Here is a 16,787-nt window from a genome sequence, read left to right on the forward strand (position 1 = left end):
TTCAAAGATCAGATCAGAAACCCAGCTGAACCCGTTTGAGCCAAACACTCATTACCCATCCGATCCATGGCTCTTACACAGAGGTACAGTCATTTACTAAGTATCTTCTGAAAAAGGCCCTTCCAAAGTTTTAACTTTAATATGGAATTGTGTGGTATAGCATTGATATTTGTTTTGATTGGACTCACTGGAATTGATTTAAAAAAAGTATTATTAGGCTTTCCTGTTGCTCAGTGGTAAGAGCATTGAGATAACAACGCAAGGTTATGGGTTCGACCCCAGGGGATTGCAGATAAATATGTAAATGTAAAATGATTAGAGTCCACATATCCGGTTCAAATCTAGGGTGTATTGTCTGGACATTTTATCTCGTCACACCCTATTTTTGAGTATATCTCATTTCTTCATCACAGGTCAAATGTTGCGTTTTTACGCATGAAAGTGTCTTCCCTCATTTATTTATTTAGACTAGCATTTAGTTTGAGAAGAAAATCAGGCTTGATGTAAAACACGATATTATTCATATCTCCAAATTTCTATATTTTTTATTTAATTCATCTATGTTTCTTGTATTTACTGCATGTTTTCCCAAAGCAACGTTTATGTAGCCTAACATTGCCTTAGTGATTTTAAATAGTAAAACTTCATAGGAACAAATCAGGAAAATATTACACGGTAGTTCAACATAATTGTATACATCTCACATGTATACATCGCAACAGCGGCTTCCATCCTTTTTACTTTACTTCAATATAACTAGAATGCAACATTGAGCATATTTTGGTACGTTCTCCCACAGACATTGGTGAGTGTAAGAATATGACATTTTGCTGTTTGTTCTGATGTTTTTTAAACCATATTTGTTTTCAAAATTGTAACTCCATCTGTGTTTTTTCAACCGGTACTGTTACAGTTATCACCCTTGGTGCCGTTTGGACCGTAAAGCATCCTTTAATGTAAGGTCAAAACTGTTATATTATATGCCCTGTTCTTATTGTTTATGTTTAATTCACCCTCATTTGTAAGTCACTTTGGATAAAAGCGTATACGCTAAATTAATAAATGCAATTCTGGTTCTTTAGAATAATTACAAGTATAGCTTCATGCTAACTTTTCCACCCGTCATTCATTCAGATTCTGAATGTCCATGATGATGAGTTAGTCCAAGGCTGTCAATTATTTAATAGCTGTTGATTCAAGCCACTCTTGGCATGAAAAACCAGCAGTGAGTGTAAACGAGCTAATCCGCACCTTATTCACTGTATGTCATTTATACGTTCATCATCACCCAACTACACGAGTGATGCCAACGAGACCTCGTCCCAGCGCAACAGCGGCTTTCGCGAATGCAGCGCATGAATATTATCTCGAGCAGCACGCTACTTCGGAAGTAGGTCACCGATTAAACGTGTCTTGTCAGCTGTGTGTTCTCCCCTCGTTTCGTTTCACATCGATATTATCGTAACAGCCCGCCATCAGGAATCTCGTCGCTCGCGGTATGTGATTATTTTCACGGGAACACAGCGGAGCGAGTGGATGACGAGGTAAATGAAGGATTACTAATCTGTTTTATATTGGTTATGCGCTTCTCTCGTGCTCGCTCTTTCTCCGGCGGGGAAACAGCCCAAAACGTTGCACGATCCGCGAGCATTGCTTTATTCGCTTTTAGTTCGACTTCTAGTCAGACGGTTCTTTCATCGGCTGGGAAATTTGGCAGTTCGGCAGGGACCGACCGAGCGCGTTTGATTGTCACGGTCGGTCGTTTAGTGTCGTTTCGGCGCCGACGTTAATGAGTCGCGTTTGAGTTGACCGTGCTGGTTCAGTTTCGCCGTCGGGTCGAGGTATGCGACGGCAGATATCGTAGGATGTAAGGCGACAGCGCTGCTTTGAGGTGGATTTTTAGCGTGTGATACGCCCTATGAGCTGCGCGAGCTCCTCTCATCATCGTGCACCTCCGGCACGCGCACAGGATTACTTTAACCGCGCTGGAAAAGACCGTCCGCGCTGCACGTTTGTCTTAGTCGTGCATCTTTCTTTTGAGTCTGTTGAATGCGCCCGTTTCCCACATCTGCAGTGGAGAACAACACCTATAGTTGAATTCCAGTGAGTGAGTTGGGGGCGAATGTCGATGTACACGGAGATCAGAGAAACTTCTCTTTTTGTGCAAGGTAGCGCGTTAAAGCGCAGACGGAAACGCCGAAACGTCCATTTCTCTAGCGTTTTCATTTTACGCTCGAAACGCCAGATGGCAATCCGGTTAGTTGCCAGAAAGTCATGGGCCGATACCTCACCTCAAATAAACGTGGTGGTAAAGGGCAGCAGTCCATGTGCTTTCTCCCTAAACTAGAAAGGGAACCTTTACGTTTCCACACAGTCTTGAAGCCAAGGATTCATCCTCCAGCCACATCACACTGGGGAGTTTGGGTTTTGTCACTCAATTGAATGTGCAGCAGTTTGTACTTTATTTTATGAGACCCACGCGCCTCCAGATCAAGTCATTCGTGATGTAAACATAATTACGCAGTTGATTTAGCGTTGTGGTGGGTGGCTTTCTAAAGGTTAGGCTATTTAAAAAGTGTCTCATTTATAAATGCACATTATGTTTAAGCTGTAGTAACTGTTTTGCTTTGAAACGAAAACCGACGATGTTGACCTTCAAGCAAAACGAAAAGAGTAAAGTTTAATCGTGACTTCTGTAAACGTGGATGTTTGGTTATTTTACAATTGACTGTGGGTCAGTCAATGCAGAATATATGAAAAGTCCCTTTGGTGGCTTGTTTAACCGCATAGAATAGTTCGCTCTCTTCATCTGACATGGCTGAATGATTTTAAATAGTAAGGAGCAGTAGGACAGCTGAAGAGGATTGTTGGAGAAATGAGAGAATGCTACAGCTGTCATTTAAATGCTTCTTTGTGACCATAGTTTAAAGTTTAGTTTGGGGATTCTGGCATAAACTCTTTCTTTCACGGGTGATGAACTCGCTCGGTTGTAAAGGAGAGCACTGCCTCTGAGTTTGACTGATGGTGATGATGACCTCTTTTATTTGACAGATGGAGTTTCAAATACAGCAGCTGTCAAACTTAATAACTGCGCCCATGAATAAATGAATCTATTCACACAATCCTAGCATGCCCATTTATTCAGATTTTTTCTAAGATCTGAGTAATATGGACGAACAATGTGATCGTAATAATGATACGGAACATAAAATGAAAAAAAAAAACATTGTTAAAAATAGCACTGCGTAGATCAGAAATAATACCTGCTAGGTCAAAATGCATCAAGCGGAAAGACTCAAGGACTTTGGGTCCGTTAATAGGAAGAGGTAGCGATCTCAAAAACAAGTCGATAGGTCAAACCAGTTAGAGTGTAGTTTCATATGGAGCCCAATGAATACAGAATGTGTCTGTGTGTGTGACTCCTGACCTGCAATCTGTTTAATCAATAGGTTCAGGGCAAAATGTTGGACATGTGTTGAAAGTGTTGTTGAATGTGATTCAAAGTGTAATCTGAAAGATTTCTTATCTTGAGGAGATTTCTTTTTTGATCCTTGTCCCTTATGGCACAAAAATAGCATGAAAAAAAATCTTAGGATCACAACCATGTAAGACACTGTTGCAACCCGGTGTCACGTCAAAGCGTGTGCTAGACACGCTGGTCCACTCGAAATTGCATGTCATTGTCAAGCTTTGCCTCCTTTAGGCATGAAAATGACACACTCAGGTATTTATAATAGATATTTTAGAGCACTTAACCCCACTCCCACCTAGGGATGGGTACTACTGAGAACCGGTACTTTTTTGGACCGGTACATAATTGGGGTCGATACCAGACTATCAATAAGCTTCATGACAAATGATACTGTTATCAATACTTGTGTTGATTTTTCTCTGTGTATTCGGGTGTTAAATGACAAATTAGAGGCTGCTGCCAGATATTTTCCATCCCTGAATAATGTCCAAATGGTTTGCTCGACGTTTGTGTGATATCTAGGGCCATATGATTTCTGTAATGTATTTGTAATCTGCTTGTTTTGCGTGTTTTCTGAGTTAAAGAGTGGCATTGTTGCGATTGTGGAGCTTTTTAAAATCCTTGATGTTTCGAGTCTGATGTCATCCCGCAACCCTGTTTTTTGGCAAGTTTAACAACCATAGGTAGTTTATATGGTTAGGGTTAAGGTAAAGGTTTCGTAAGACTTGACACACCAAGGATTTAGTCAAAACCAACAAGCCACACCCACGGATCTGACTCGAAACACCAAGGATTTAGAGAGACACGCTTTCAACGTCCACGGTTCGAAACGAGGAAGCTTCCGTCAAACACTCCTTTGCTGCATCCCGCCAAAATAAAAGTCCTTTTATTTGAGAACAAGTTATAACATTGTTTTTAATAATTCGGCCATGTAGTATATTCACTTACTTTAGAATATTGAAGTAAATGTACTAGTAAAATTATAAAAATAATACTTTTCTAGTAAATGTATGTAGACTTAAAACCAGAAAGGAAAAAATTTATAATGTCTGAAGGGCCAAATATCAAGAGTGTTGTAACGCAAATACTGTATGTTGATTTACATCCTATGCACATAAGTGGTATGCTAAGGAACACACACATGTTTTGTTATGTGGCATTTTCTGTTTGCTCAGAAGCATTTGTAAACTGCAGTTCTAAAGCTCAGCTGTAATAAAGAAACTTAAATTGTTTAACATCTTTTCACATCATGTCTTTTTGCATCAAATTATAGAGCGTAGTATCGATAACAGTATTGATAAGTATCGGTAACGGTATCGATAAAATCTTAAAGATAGCCATCCCTACTCCTATCCTAAACCTACCCACCTCCCGACAATTAAAAAACACGCAACAAACAAATAGAAGTCTTAAGTGTTTTGCTACCTCTAAAATAATGCGGGACGTCACTGTAAACAGAAAACATATTAATCATCAATCGCATTAATATACAATGTAAAAATATGATGTTTTGTTTCTCTGTTTATAATTATGTATAAGCCATTACATCCTCATACTTTTGAATAATAGACACAATTATGGTAGTGTACAAGATCTTGTAAACAAAGCAATCCATTCATACGCTTGTAATGTACCTACATATGTGCTAAAGGAATTATTTCATTGAAATGTCTTCTAAGTTGTAATGAATATTTGGTCAGTGTGATGGTGTACTAAAGAGTTTTTAGCTTTTAAGATGAAATATTAAGCAACACCTGAAAGGAAAAGTTCATCTCAAAATAGAAATTGTGTTATTATTTTTTACTCTCATGACGTTCAACATGTTTTAAGACCTCCCGACATCTTTGGAAGAGAAATAAATATATCTAAGGTGACATCTGAGAGATTTCCAGGCCTCGTCATAGACGTCATGGTTATAGTTGTTGTCGAGGTCCAGAAAAGTACTAAAGACATTGTTAAATTGGTCCATCTGCTCATAGTATATAGTGTACACAATACTTTCTGTTAGAAAAACAAACCAAAATAACAACTTTAATCTATTTATTTATTATATTATTTATTCTCCTCTGTCTTGTCAGTCTATGGTGGGCATTCACAAGAGCACTTTGACGCATGCGCATTCGGTTTGTAGGGTTTGGCAAAAAAGTACAAGTCTTCCTCAGTTTCGAAACCATCAGACATTTTGCGAAGATCATCTTATATACAGCGTGCCTCTGCTTATAAAACACAGAGATGTGCTTCCGGGTTGTCAGTCAGAGTGCCGGCATCTGCCCCCATGGAATGTGTATGCGCCAAAGTGCTTTCGTGAACACATACCATAGACTTACAATACAGAGGAGAATATATCGATTAAAGTCGTTATTTGTTTAGTTTTTCGCACATAAAGTATTCCCGTCGCTTTAAAAAAATTCAATTGAGCCACTTAGAGCGGATGGACCAATTTAACGATGTCTTAAGTACTTTTCTGGACCTGGACAACAGCTATAACCATGATGATTATATGAGGAGGCCTGGAAATCTCTCGAATGTCACCTAAAAATATCTTTATTTGTGTTTCGAAGAAGCCGGGAGGTCTTAAAACATGTTGAACGTAATGTGGGTGAGTAAAAATAACACAATTTTGATTTTGAGAAAAACTTTTCCTTTAAGTCATATTTGCAGTTTGTTTATTCAGGTTGAAAGATATTTGTTGCAAAAAGCCAACAGATGCTCATTAAAAATGTAAATGTTTATTTCATTTCATTGCCGTTTAGTAACTGCTTTATTCCCTGCCCAATTAAAATTCTTAAAAATGTTACCGGTCCTATTACCCAGTTAGTCGTACATAAGGCCACATTTATGCTGATTACTCAACATTATGTCACATAGCCAGACATATTAATATGAATTAGCAAAGGCTATGCAAGTCATAATATACTAGTTCCTAACATAGTTCCTGTACACACTGTATATTCTATGGTTATGGTTACAGCTTCCGTGGAAATTGAACATATTTTTATATTTGCTTTATAGGTTTTGGATGGCACAGTGTGATGACCCATGCGCGGCAGAGGAACTGTGGATATAAGAGTGAATCTGTGGACCAGGTGAGCTGTCAGACACATGCTGAAACTATGGACAGAACTTGGCCAGAGCGCCCAATGCAAAAGAAGGCTAAAACATGCCCTTCCAAAAGAGGAAAAGGTAAGGAGATAAAAGGGAAGAACACAGAGAGAGACCGGAAGCTGTACCCCCTAAGAGGAAGACATGGATTGGGTGAAGTAGGCACGCTTAACTGTTGTGTCGTACTAACACGTTTGGACGAAAGTGACACTTGTAAGAACAGCATGAAGGCTCTGCGTAAGACTGAAGGAAAGCAGGCGAGGAAAATGCAAGGAAAGGCAAAAATCTGCAAGTGTCGCAAAAAAGCCTGTAAATCTTGCCGGTCAGCGCCTGTACCAAAAAGCAAAGTGAAACCAGATAAAATTGCCTTATACACAGAATTTATCCCAGAACCACGCCAGAGGCGACTGGCCTCTCTGAATGCAGAAGCTGTTAACAGTCTGCTGTTGGACAGAGAAGACCCCAAAAAGACATCAAAACCTTCAAAGAAGAAACAACAGATAAAAGGTGACGGCTCTCGCACTAAAGATACACCAAAAGATAAGGATTCTAATAGAAAAGGACAAGACAACCGAAAGCGCTCGAACGCTGGAGAATCAGAGCCGTGTAGAAACCCCAAAAAAGCGAAGACTGAGGGTATTGATTTACAAACTCTCAACGCTCCCACTCCAAAACGCCTCGCGGGTTTAACCGCGGCCGCCTTGCTAAAGCTGACCAGCACGTCCGCAGGAGTAAAACGCAGAGGTAAAACAGACAGCAAACCAAGCAGCGGAGGAGTGCGAGGAAAACAACTTCAGGCTATGTCACGTAAACAGCAGCACAACTTGCCCTGTCAGTCCAAGCTGAAAGTATCGCACCAGTGCTGCAGCCTTTGTGAGAAGCATGCCCTCCACTGGGATGGGAATACAGGAAGCCATGGCTTCATTAGCCCTGGATATCAGTGCAGATCCATGCTCGGATACCCCCTGAAGCCTGTGAAGGAAGAAAAAACAGAGACTGAAGTAAAACCATATTACTGCTGTACCCAGGAGAGATCAGTCGAGTACTGCCACAGACTAGCCCTGTTCCTTGGTCAGAAAACCTACCCTGAAACAGATGAACATTCTCTAAAGGGATTTCTTCCTGCTCCTCATACCCTCACACATCCTGGAATGCCCCTCGGTGCCCATCCTTATCCCTGTTACCCCGGTTACTATGTCCACATCGCTCATCACGGGACTCCTGTTCCTTCCAATCCGGGAACCCACGCACCCTCTGCTGTGACCCCGCTGAAAAGGTGCCCTAGTGGGGTCCAGAGACCCAAACTGATTCCCTCTTCAGTATCCCATCCTACAGGGATCCCTCATCCGGCATATTGTAATTCTGTTGGGACCTGCTATGGAGAACCCTGCAGGCTCAGTGGCTACGCTTACAGACCCACACAACCCATCGCTAACAGAGCCTGCTCTTACAATGCAGGATGCTCGGGCTGCATGCACAAAATGGAAACAGGTAGGATTTTTTTTTACGTTGTCATGCCGCCAATGAAAATAACTTTGCAATAAGTTTGAACGGTTGAATTGGAAAACCGATTACTTGCTCTTTAATTTTGTTTCTTGTGATTGTGTTTGAAGCACGGGGTGAGATGGGCTAGGCTGTGCCAGTTTTTAACTTGAGACTACCTCCACACTAATCCGGATACATTTGACACATGTGTCTTTGTTTATAAATGTTCTTCATCCACACAAGTGTTTTTCAAATGGTGCTCATCCACACAAAAACATCTGAAAATGCTTACATCCATGTACTGCACATTAGTAAAATCCCTTAACATGTTTATTTGTGACAGACATGTATTTACTTTTTACCTCTAAAATTATGCAGCAATGTAAATGAAAGACCAGGACATACAGGTGTACACGACATACAGATCATTTAAATGTAAGAAAAATATAAAAATGAATAAACATTTTATGACTACAATATTAATATGCACAGTACACAGACATATATTATGTAAACACAAATTTTATTCTGAATGTGATTAATCGCGATTAATCACTTGACAGTCCTAATGTCAAATAAGGCCAACACAGAACGTGAGAGTTTAAATATATTTACATTGTAATGCAAAACATAAGACTATAAAGTTGCAAAGGAAAGTGAAAATGTCTTCCACCACAGAATAACAACTGCGAGTAAACATAACCTAAGGTCTAAAAAATAAGTTTGGGTATCCACTGGTTTTTCATTAAAACTACAAAAAACCCAAAATATTTTTTTGTCAAATTATCACTCTAAAACAATAAACTATTGTCCATGCATACTCAAACGCGCTACACGATGTTTAATGAAGACATGTAGAGAGATGTCAGCCTGAGACACAGGGCGCGTGAGGATCCTCTCATATTGAAAGCATTTATCTTAAAACTCAAAAGTTACAATCATTTTGATATGCAAGTTTTTGGTTGTGTACAATGTTATCTCACAATGTCAAAACAAATGCAACACGGAGACAAAAAGAAGAAACTGGGACATACACGTGGTGGAAAAACGGTGCAAAAAGATTTGAAATGCTCTTCCCAAGAACATTTAGTTCCATTGCAAAACTTTTGCGTTTCTCTAAGAATATTTTTCTTTCCCTCAGAAAACTTTATTTTTTGTGCATTCCCCACAGATTATTTTGCGATCCCTTCTGCAAACATGAGCTCCGACTTTGACGAGAAGGCTTCCCTTCTGCTTTCGCCCAAAGGAATGACATTAGTTTTTCTTATTCTGCATTGGTTCATTTATATTATTTTCATATACTTGATCAACATTATCATTTGATCGCTCAAAGGATTTTTTAAATTAAAATAAAAAAAATGAACAGCACTGCATTACAATAATATAAAGAACAAGAATCAAAGGACAAGAGAATAAATAAAAAAGGAAAATAAAAGGAAAGGAAAGGAAAACCTTAAATCGTAAGAAAAATGTCATCATAATTTTTTTCTTATTGTTATCAACGTGTTTAAGAGATTTTACAAAAGCGAAATCTCAGCAAGAGAGACATCAAACCTAGGCAAATTTTAAGAAATTTGTTTTTGTGAATTAAAATCGTAGAATAAAAAATAACAGCGAAATTGATAGCATAGCCACTGCAAAAGAATAACAAAATTATCTTTCAGTCTCTCCCTCATCTTTTAATGAATTATCAACATTTTAGAGACATTTATGTTTCTGATGTGGTCAAAACTGTGATCCAAACTATTGATGCTTGTACTGGCAGCTCCGTGTTTTTTTAGGGCTGGTTAGCGGACCCCCCCAAGAGCTTTGCCACAATTCGAACACTATAGAGGAAACATGTTGATTAAAATACATTAAATATACAATAAATGCACTCTAAATTGCTTTGGATACACATTTCTGCCAAATGCATAAATGTAAATATGATATTTTGAAAATGTGGTGACACAAAGCTATGCATTGTCAGTGGGGAGTATGTGAACAATTTACTTTTTTCAAGAAAAAATACTGTTAAAGGTGGGGTGGGTGATTTGGAAAGGTGCTATCTTTAGCCTGCTTGCACTGAAATTATAATCCCAACCTCTATGTGATTCGCCGTCCAAAGCCACGCCTCCTCCAAACACATGAACGTATTTCGTAAATCCACGTAATGAATTACAAACTAAACCCAAATAAATTCTTCTCATAGCATGTACATACCTGTCGAAAAGAAGGAGAGCAACCATGGCATCGTCTTTCAGACATTCCGGCAGGGACCTGTCTCCATTGTGTAAAAGCTGAACCAATGTTTATTCGTGTTTTCCACTTTCACGATCCAGACGTTTTTTAGATTTACATGTTATCGGTTCTGCAGGAAAGTTTGATTGTTGCGGATAGTCCACCATTGTCCCTACATTGACAACACGGACGAGAACGCGCTGCGGCGCAGATGACGTAGGATGTCTGCGTGAACCGGGTTTACAGTGGTATGCAAAATACGTTGGCTGAAAATGTACACATGACCAGTCACAGCGTTCGGCCAGAACGTTTTGATTGGGCGAACGTTTTTTGGTCCTTCGCAGATTATATATAATTATATTATAATTATAATCATATATATAATTAATCCTTACTAAAGCTTTTTTTTGCTACTGAAGATATCCACAAATCACAACAACTGGCACGTCTTTCTTCACACACGACCAGTCTTTGTAAATGAACTCATACAGACTCCAATGCGACTTATCTAGTAGTGTTGAACACAACAAGTTCATTGTGACATGACTAGATGTGAAAAATGTGTTTGTGTCAGCAGTTTGATCTACCGAATCTAACGAAATTCTCTTCCCCAGCCACGTCCTTGTGGCTGCATGTTCCTTGCAGTCTGTTCACCGCTGGTTTAAATGTGAGTAATTGTCACAGGTGGGGAGGGTTCTGGTTATTTTCGTTGGCAGGGGACTTGCACTGTCTGTTCATTGTGAGGTGGCAGCTGTGGGTTCGCAGCCGCCTGTGAACCTCGGCACAGGCGAAATGCTCTGCAGACATGCTCCCATGTTGGTTTTTAACCGTATGGCTGCGTTACGCACTGTAATTGTTTTACTCACCGTAATTCCAGTCAATCAGATGGTAATCTGACATTCTAGGTAGAGCATTACTTTATTGTGACAAGACAAACAAGGCGAAGGCATTTCAGTATTACCTTAAGGCTGCTGCATTTGCTTTGGTATTACATTAGTGGTGAAAATTGCATAATGCTGGGAACTGTAAGGCATCTGTTGAAAAAAGCTGTATATTATCACAAACATAATCCACTATGTATTAAACAGTGACTAAATGAGAATAAGGGGAATAAAAATTGATTAAAGCGAGCTCTTTCTGCAATAACACCACACGCATGAGTGAATCTACAATGACTGCAGTTCTCTCAAATGCTTACCCTACTCGCCAGAGAGGCTGAGAACTGTGAACAGGGTTATCTTAAGTGTTGTTGTTCTTTATTTGAGTTGACAGAATGCGATTACAGAGTAAACTTGCGTTATTGTGAGCTCTTTGTCTGGGATTTGCTCGCAATTGGTGTTCAAATTAAGCAGAAATGTAGGAAGAGTGAAAAGTGGAGGGGACATGTTATAAACCTTATCAGCTTGGCTTATGAATATTAAACAGTTGATGTTACATTCACATGATGTAGTAGTCCTGACTGATTTGCTAAAATCAATGTGAGAGGACAAAAGTGTCTGAGGATCACCGCTTGCATGTTTCAAAGTTTCAAAAAAGTGTAAAACTGACTACGTTAACATCTGCACCAATAATGTGACTATTCACAATAATCAGAGTTTTCATGATGTAACGTGAGCATACCTCTTCCATTTATATGAAATTTAGATTATTATTACCATATAAAACATAATCTCAGATATAGTTGGTGTGTTCCTGGCCACTGCTTTAATATATTTCAATTCGAAACCTTTTTACGACATATTTCATAGTTATTTAGTGCCATATATAGAAATATAATGAAAATGCCTTTGAAACGATTGCAGGGCTCCAGACTGTGCCTAAGGGGGTCCCATTTGTGATCCAAAATATTATTTTGCAAGTGTTTTTTTGCGGAGATCGCTACAGGTGACCATCTAAATGTACTCGTTTTTCAATTGTTTTTAACGTAAGCGCCCGCACGGTCAGCGCCAACGCTTTGCAATCCATTTTTGCCATGCTCTGTGTAATGCTTATAAGGCTGCATGGAATAAGTGCCCGCTTATCTATGCAAAAAAACTCTGTGAGATTCCAAAGTATATTATTTTAAATATTATCAGGACTGGAAACTTTAAATTACAATATACCAGAACAATTTGCAATAATATCATAACATGCAAATAGACACATACATTATATGTTTAAGTAAAATAGGCAAGTTAAATGCTAGATGTTTGTGTTTAAGGAACATAACCACGAAGAAGCAATATCAGCAGTCTCCAAAGCCTGTGGTTACAGTAGCAAAAAAAATACCCCACTACAAATTTATATAGTATGATCTTAATTGCATTATTAAGACCGAAGTATTTCATTTACATGAGATCAGGTTTAATCACAATATTGGCGAAATCTCATTATGATCGTATTATGAAGGTGCATGTAAACGTACTCTGTGCTAGTTTGTAAAATCCTCACATCCAGATTGGTTAACCTGATCTCACAGAAATGCATAACTATTTCACTGGGGGGGAATTTCGTGTGAATTCGTGCAATCTATATCGTACAAAAACAAACGATTACTTAAAAAACTCAATACTAAAGCCAAACCCCTAACCCATGATCTTTCACCTAAAGTCACTAGCGCGAAAGCACATCGTACTAAAATGTATGAATGAGATTGTACGAATTCATACACATTAGCCACCTCGCAAAAATGTGTGCACGGATGGATGGGTTGATAGGAGTCGCACAAGAGCTCTGCCTTTTTGCTGTTTAAGACAATTTGTCTAATCATTTTTCCTCCCTACTAAATTACCACAGTAAAGTGGGCGATAACACAGTAATTACAAGGACATTTAGTAAATTAAATAACATGACTTGTCAGATAAGTCAGTAAGGGCCACCATTCACTGACCTGTTACCCGGTGCTGTTTTGACCTCTGATATCTAAATGACTGAAAATTCAACTTTTCACTAGTTTTTATCTGTGATTTTCAGTTCATTCAAAATGCAGTCTGTATTAAATATTAAGATGCAGACCTTTGCAGCAAGAGGTTGACGAATAGTTGAATTTAGGGGTGCCCCTGACTAAGGATTTACATAGTCTTATCCGAATTATAATAAAAAATTAAAATAAGAAATGAAATAAGCCAGAATCAAGTCACAATGTGTAAAATTAATGTTTTTAGGCAAAATTACTGAAATGCAGGGGAATATATTTTCAAAACAAGTCAAAAATAGTACAATTAATGGACATTTTCCTTAAACATCAAGTTACAATGCCAAACAATACAAGACCAGATCACGCCTCATAACTATTTTTAACACCAATCCATAATAATGAATCCTTTTTTAAAACGGGAATACAACACATACATTTCCAATGAAAGGAGGACTGCAATAAAGCATCTCACCATTTAAAGAGTCAAAAAGTCAGTTTCCCCTTTTTTCTTGCGAACTCTTTCTCCGTCCTCCTGACGCTTACGCTTGCTTTCAGTGCAGAGAACAAAAAGTTCGAAAGTCTGCGCTGTGCTTGCTATATGCAGTGATTTTGGTTATATTACTTTATTATAATTTTTTTGTATCATTCAGCGCAAAGTTCAGTCTAAGTAATGAACTATGTGCATTTAAAGTCAAAGTGTTGATTCATATTTAAATGCCCAAACATTCAGTAAGTGACAAATGTTTGGAATCGGTGTACACACCCTAAAAATTTCTGTACATAATAAATAATATTTTTGCTACGCCGCTGGCCATATAACCAAAACGGCATGATCCCCATTGCATAACACCTCTGTGAAGATTCGACTGGGAGAGTGGTGGTCGGCTTCTTCTAGCGAATCTTCGACTATTCGTGGTAACCCCTAGTTGTATCACAATGTTTGTGATAAAAAGAAAGTACTTTGTTTTAAAAGTAAATTTCTAAATCAATCAAAAGCTATTGTATTTCTTTTGATTTTTGTCTGCTGTCATATGGATACACTTAAATTCGTCGCTCCACTTTTATCACGACTAGTTACGCATTTTGTCTGTTTAATTTATCCCCGACTCTCATCCAAAATTGCACACTTGTCATTTATATACGTTAACAGAATAATCGAATGTATCTAGGGCTGAACGATTAATCGAATCGCGATGTGAGACGTTGCGATTTGCTAATCGCAAGAGGCTGCGATGTGGATGGGATGTGAAAATTATGAAACACGTCTGTTCCAAACCCGCTTTGAGTGGCGTTCTTGCTAACCAACTAAATGAGCACATCACACCATTTTCCCAACCAGCACAGCCATAGCCAACTGCGTAAACCCCCGTCATTAGAAAAATCTAACAAACAGAAAGCGGGAGAGAGAGTATCATGGCGTTTGCATAATTAGATCGATCATATAAGGCAAATAAATACTAAAGAAAACTCCAATTCAGAAGACCGAACACACGCAATTCTCCACAAGTGCATCTGGTCTCACAGTCTCCCACCTTTTCCGCGTTTCGAACAAATATAAATTCTAACCGTTTTGCTAATTTCGCTTGGAAGAAATGAACCCTTAGCACATTTTCTACTTGTTTTTAAAATCCCAAATACAAATAAATCAGCCCATGTAACCTATGTACTATTTTAATAATTCACTAACACAATAGAAAACTTTATGGATTGAAGGGTTATTTACATTGTATTATAGCAGATGCTTTTATCCAAAGCGACTTACAAATGAAGTGAACAATGGATGCAATTGGAGTTGTAGTATAATGGGAGTTGTAGTTGTTTTAATGGAAACTATAATAGTGTAGACCTACACTGGAAATTGGATTCTATTGGTGTGATGTAATCTGGCAGCTGGGAACCAATAGAACAACAGTAAATCCTATTTGAATAATTGCCAAATCGCAATTAGATATTTTCCCCAAATCGCACAGCCGTAAATGCATCACATAAACATACACTGTTCACCTCATATTTTCATGACTTCCACTATTTCTACATCACTATGGGAAGCACGATTGACAGGAGGTTTCCTGAGATTGGCTCATCCTGCTTGAAATTTGGGGATCTTTGTTTTAAAATCCCCAAACATATAACTGCATGGATCGTAACAATTGGAAGTTTCTGTCTTTGTATGATATAGCAAATTTTAGATACTTGTTAACAATAAAGTTTCTTTCTAAATTGATTTGTAATTTCCATCCTAAAATGTACTACCCTCAAGTCTGAATATAATAGTGGTTACATGCACTTAGCTCCGTGTCTGACCACAGCATCTGGCACATCTCCATTAGCCTGCAGTGTTGTGTTGCAAGCAATATGGTGCATTACATGTTTGTTTATGGTTAAAAATAAATGTTAAGACCTTAGCCATTTTAAAAAATCAATCGTTTTGTTCTCCCTTCACCCCCTGCAGAAGACTACTCCTACCCACTAGATGACCACAACTCCTCTATCAGCATCCCTCCTGCCCTGCCTCTTTCCATCTGCCCCATCTCTAATGTGCCTCCTCCCAATCCGCCAGTACCCCACCTGCAGACACCTCCTCCTGATGCCGGTCGGCCACAGGTGCAGATTAGAGTGGGTCGGGAGTGCCCTCAGAGGGCCAAACCACCCAGCGGCTCACGGTCTGGGGTGCGGGACTCTGCTGTTTGCCCCCACATTAAGGATGGCCAGCTGGGAACAGTCCATGGCAGCACAGCTGCCAAGCCGTCTAAGATCAACCGTCGCCGGGCAACAAACGGCTGGCTGCCAGTTGGTGTGGCAACAGAGAAGGAGGTATTCATCGTGGTATGTACTCAAGTTCTTTCTGTACTGGGACGTATCAATACGGAACAGCTATTCTTGCTGTATTAAGTTTCTTAAAAGAACAGTTCGCACAAAAATAAAACAATTCTTGGCCACCATTGACTACCCTAGTAAGGTTTTAGTAAGTTTGTTCCGTTGACACAAAAGAAAACAGTTTGAAGAATGCAAGAAAAGAAAACAGTTCTGATGCACTTTCGACTACCATTGTAATGTTTTCTACTATGGGAGTGCATGGTGGCCGAGAACTGTTTGGCTACAAGCATTCTTCCAAATGTCTTTCTCTGTCTTTATCAGAAAAAAGAAATGTATACAGATTTGGAACAACTTGAGGGTGTGTAGTAAATAATGATAGAATTTTTACTTTTGGGTGAATTGTCCCTTTAATAATACATTTTGTATTGTAATACATTGTATTGCATTCATAGGAAAACACATTACTATTAGATTCCAGAAAGGGGCTTTGAACAAATAATTTCTAAAAGTCTTTCAAACATCCAGTGGGTAAACCTTTTGCAATAAAAGGGAATGCCGCGATCCCTTTGTGCTTACTTAAGCATTTCCCTGACCTAAATTAAAGAAGATTGAGCTTACATGCACTTCAAGAATCAGCAGAAGATCTAGAGAGTTGGCTGCACTCCTGTGTGGGTCATCTTTAAGTCTTTAGAGTAATGATTGCGGTATTTAAACAGTCCTTCCTTTGAAGACTACAAAACTTAAACAAGTCATTCGGTTTAATTAAATACAGTATTACTGTCTAAACATACTGAG

General features: G+C 38.8%; 1 protein-coding gene across 3 annotated transcripts in view; it reads left to right on the plus strand.

Annotated features, from left to right (window-relative positions):
- bahd1 (bromo adjacent homology domain containing 1) overlaps positions 1-16,787 on the plus strand; it is a 32,339-nt gene that overhangs the window by 10,364 nt on the left and 5,188 nt on the right. The window contains exons 1-3 of one of the 3 annotated variants that reach the window (XM_079458453.1): positions 1,326-1,544; positions 6,485-8,065; positions 15,628-16,001. In XM_079458453.1, coding sequence (XP_079314579.1) covers positions 6,505-8,065; positions 15,628-16,001 — 1,935 coding nt within the window. In that variant the 5' untranslated portion in view covers positions 1,326-1,544; positions 6,485-6,504. Of the gene's footprint in view, positions 1-1,325; positions 1,545-6,042; positions 6,072-6,484; positions 8,066-15,627; positions 16,002-16,787 lie in introns of those variants that run through there. The other 2 variants (XM_079458455.1, XM_079458454.1) reach the window with 2 other exon arrangements.

The sequence above is a fragment of the Barbatula barbatula genome, assembly GCF_947034865.1.
Source record: "Barbatula barbatula genome assembly, chromosome: 6".
NCBI lineage: Eukaryota > Metazoa > Chordata > Actinopteri > Cypriniformes > Nemacheilidae > Barbatula > Barbatula barbatula.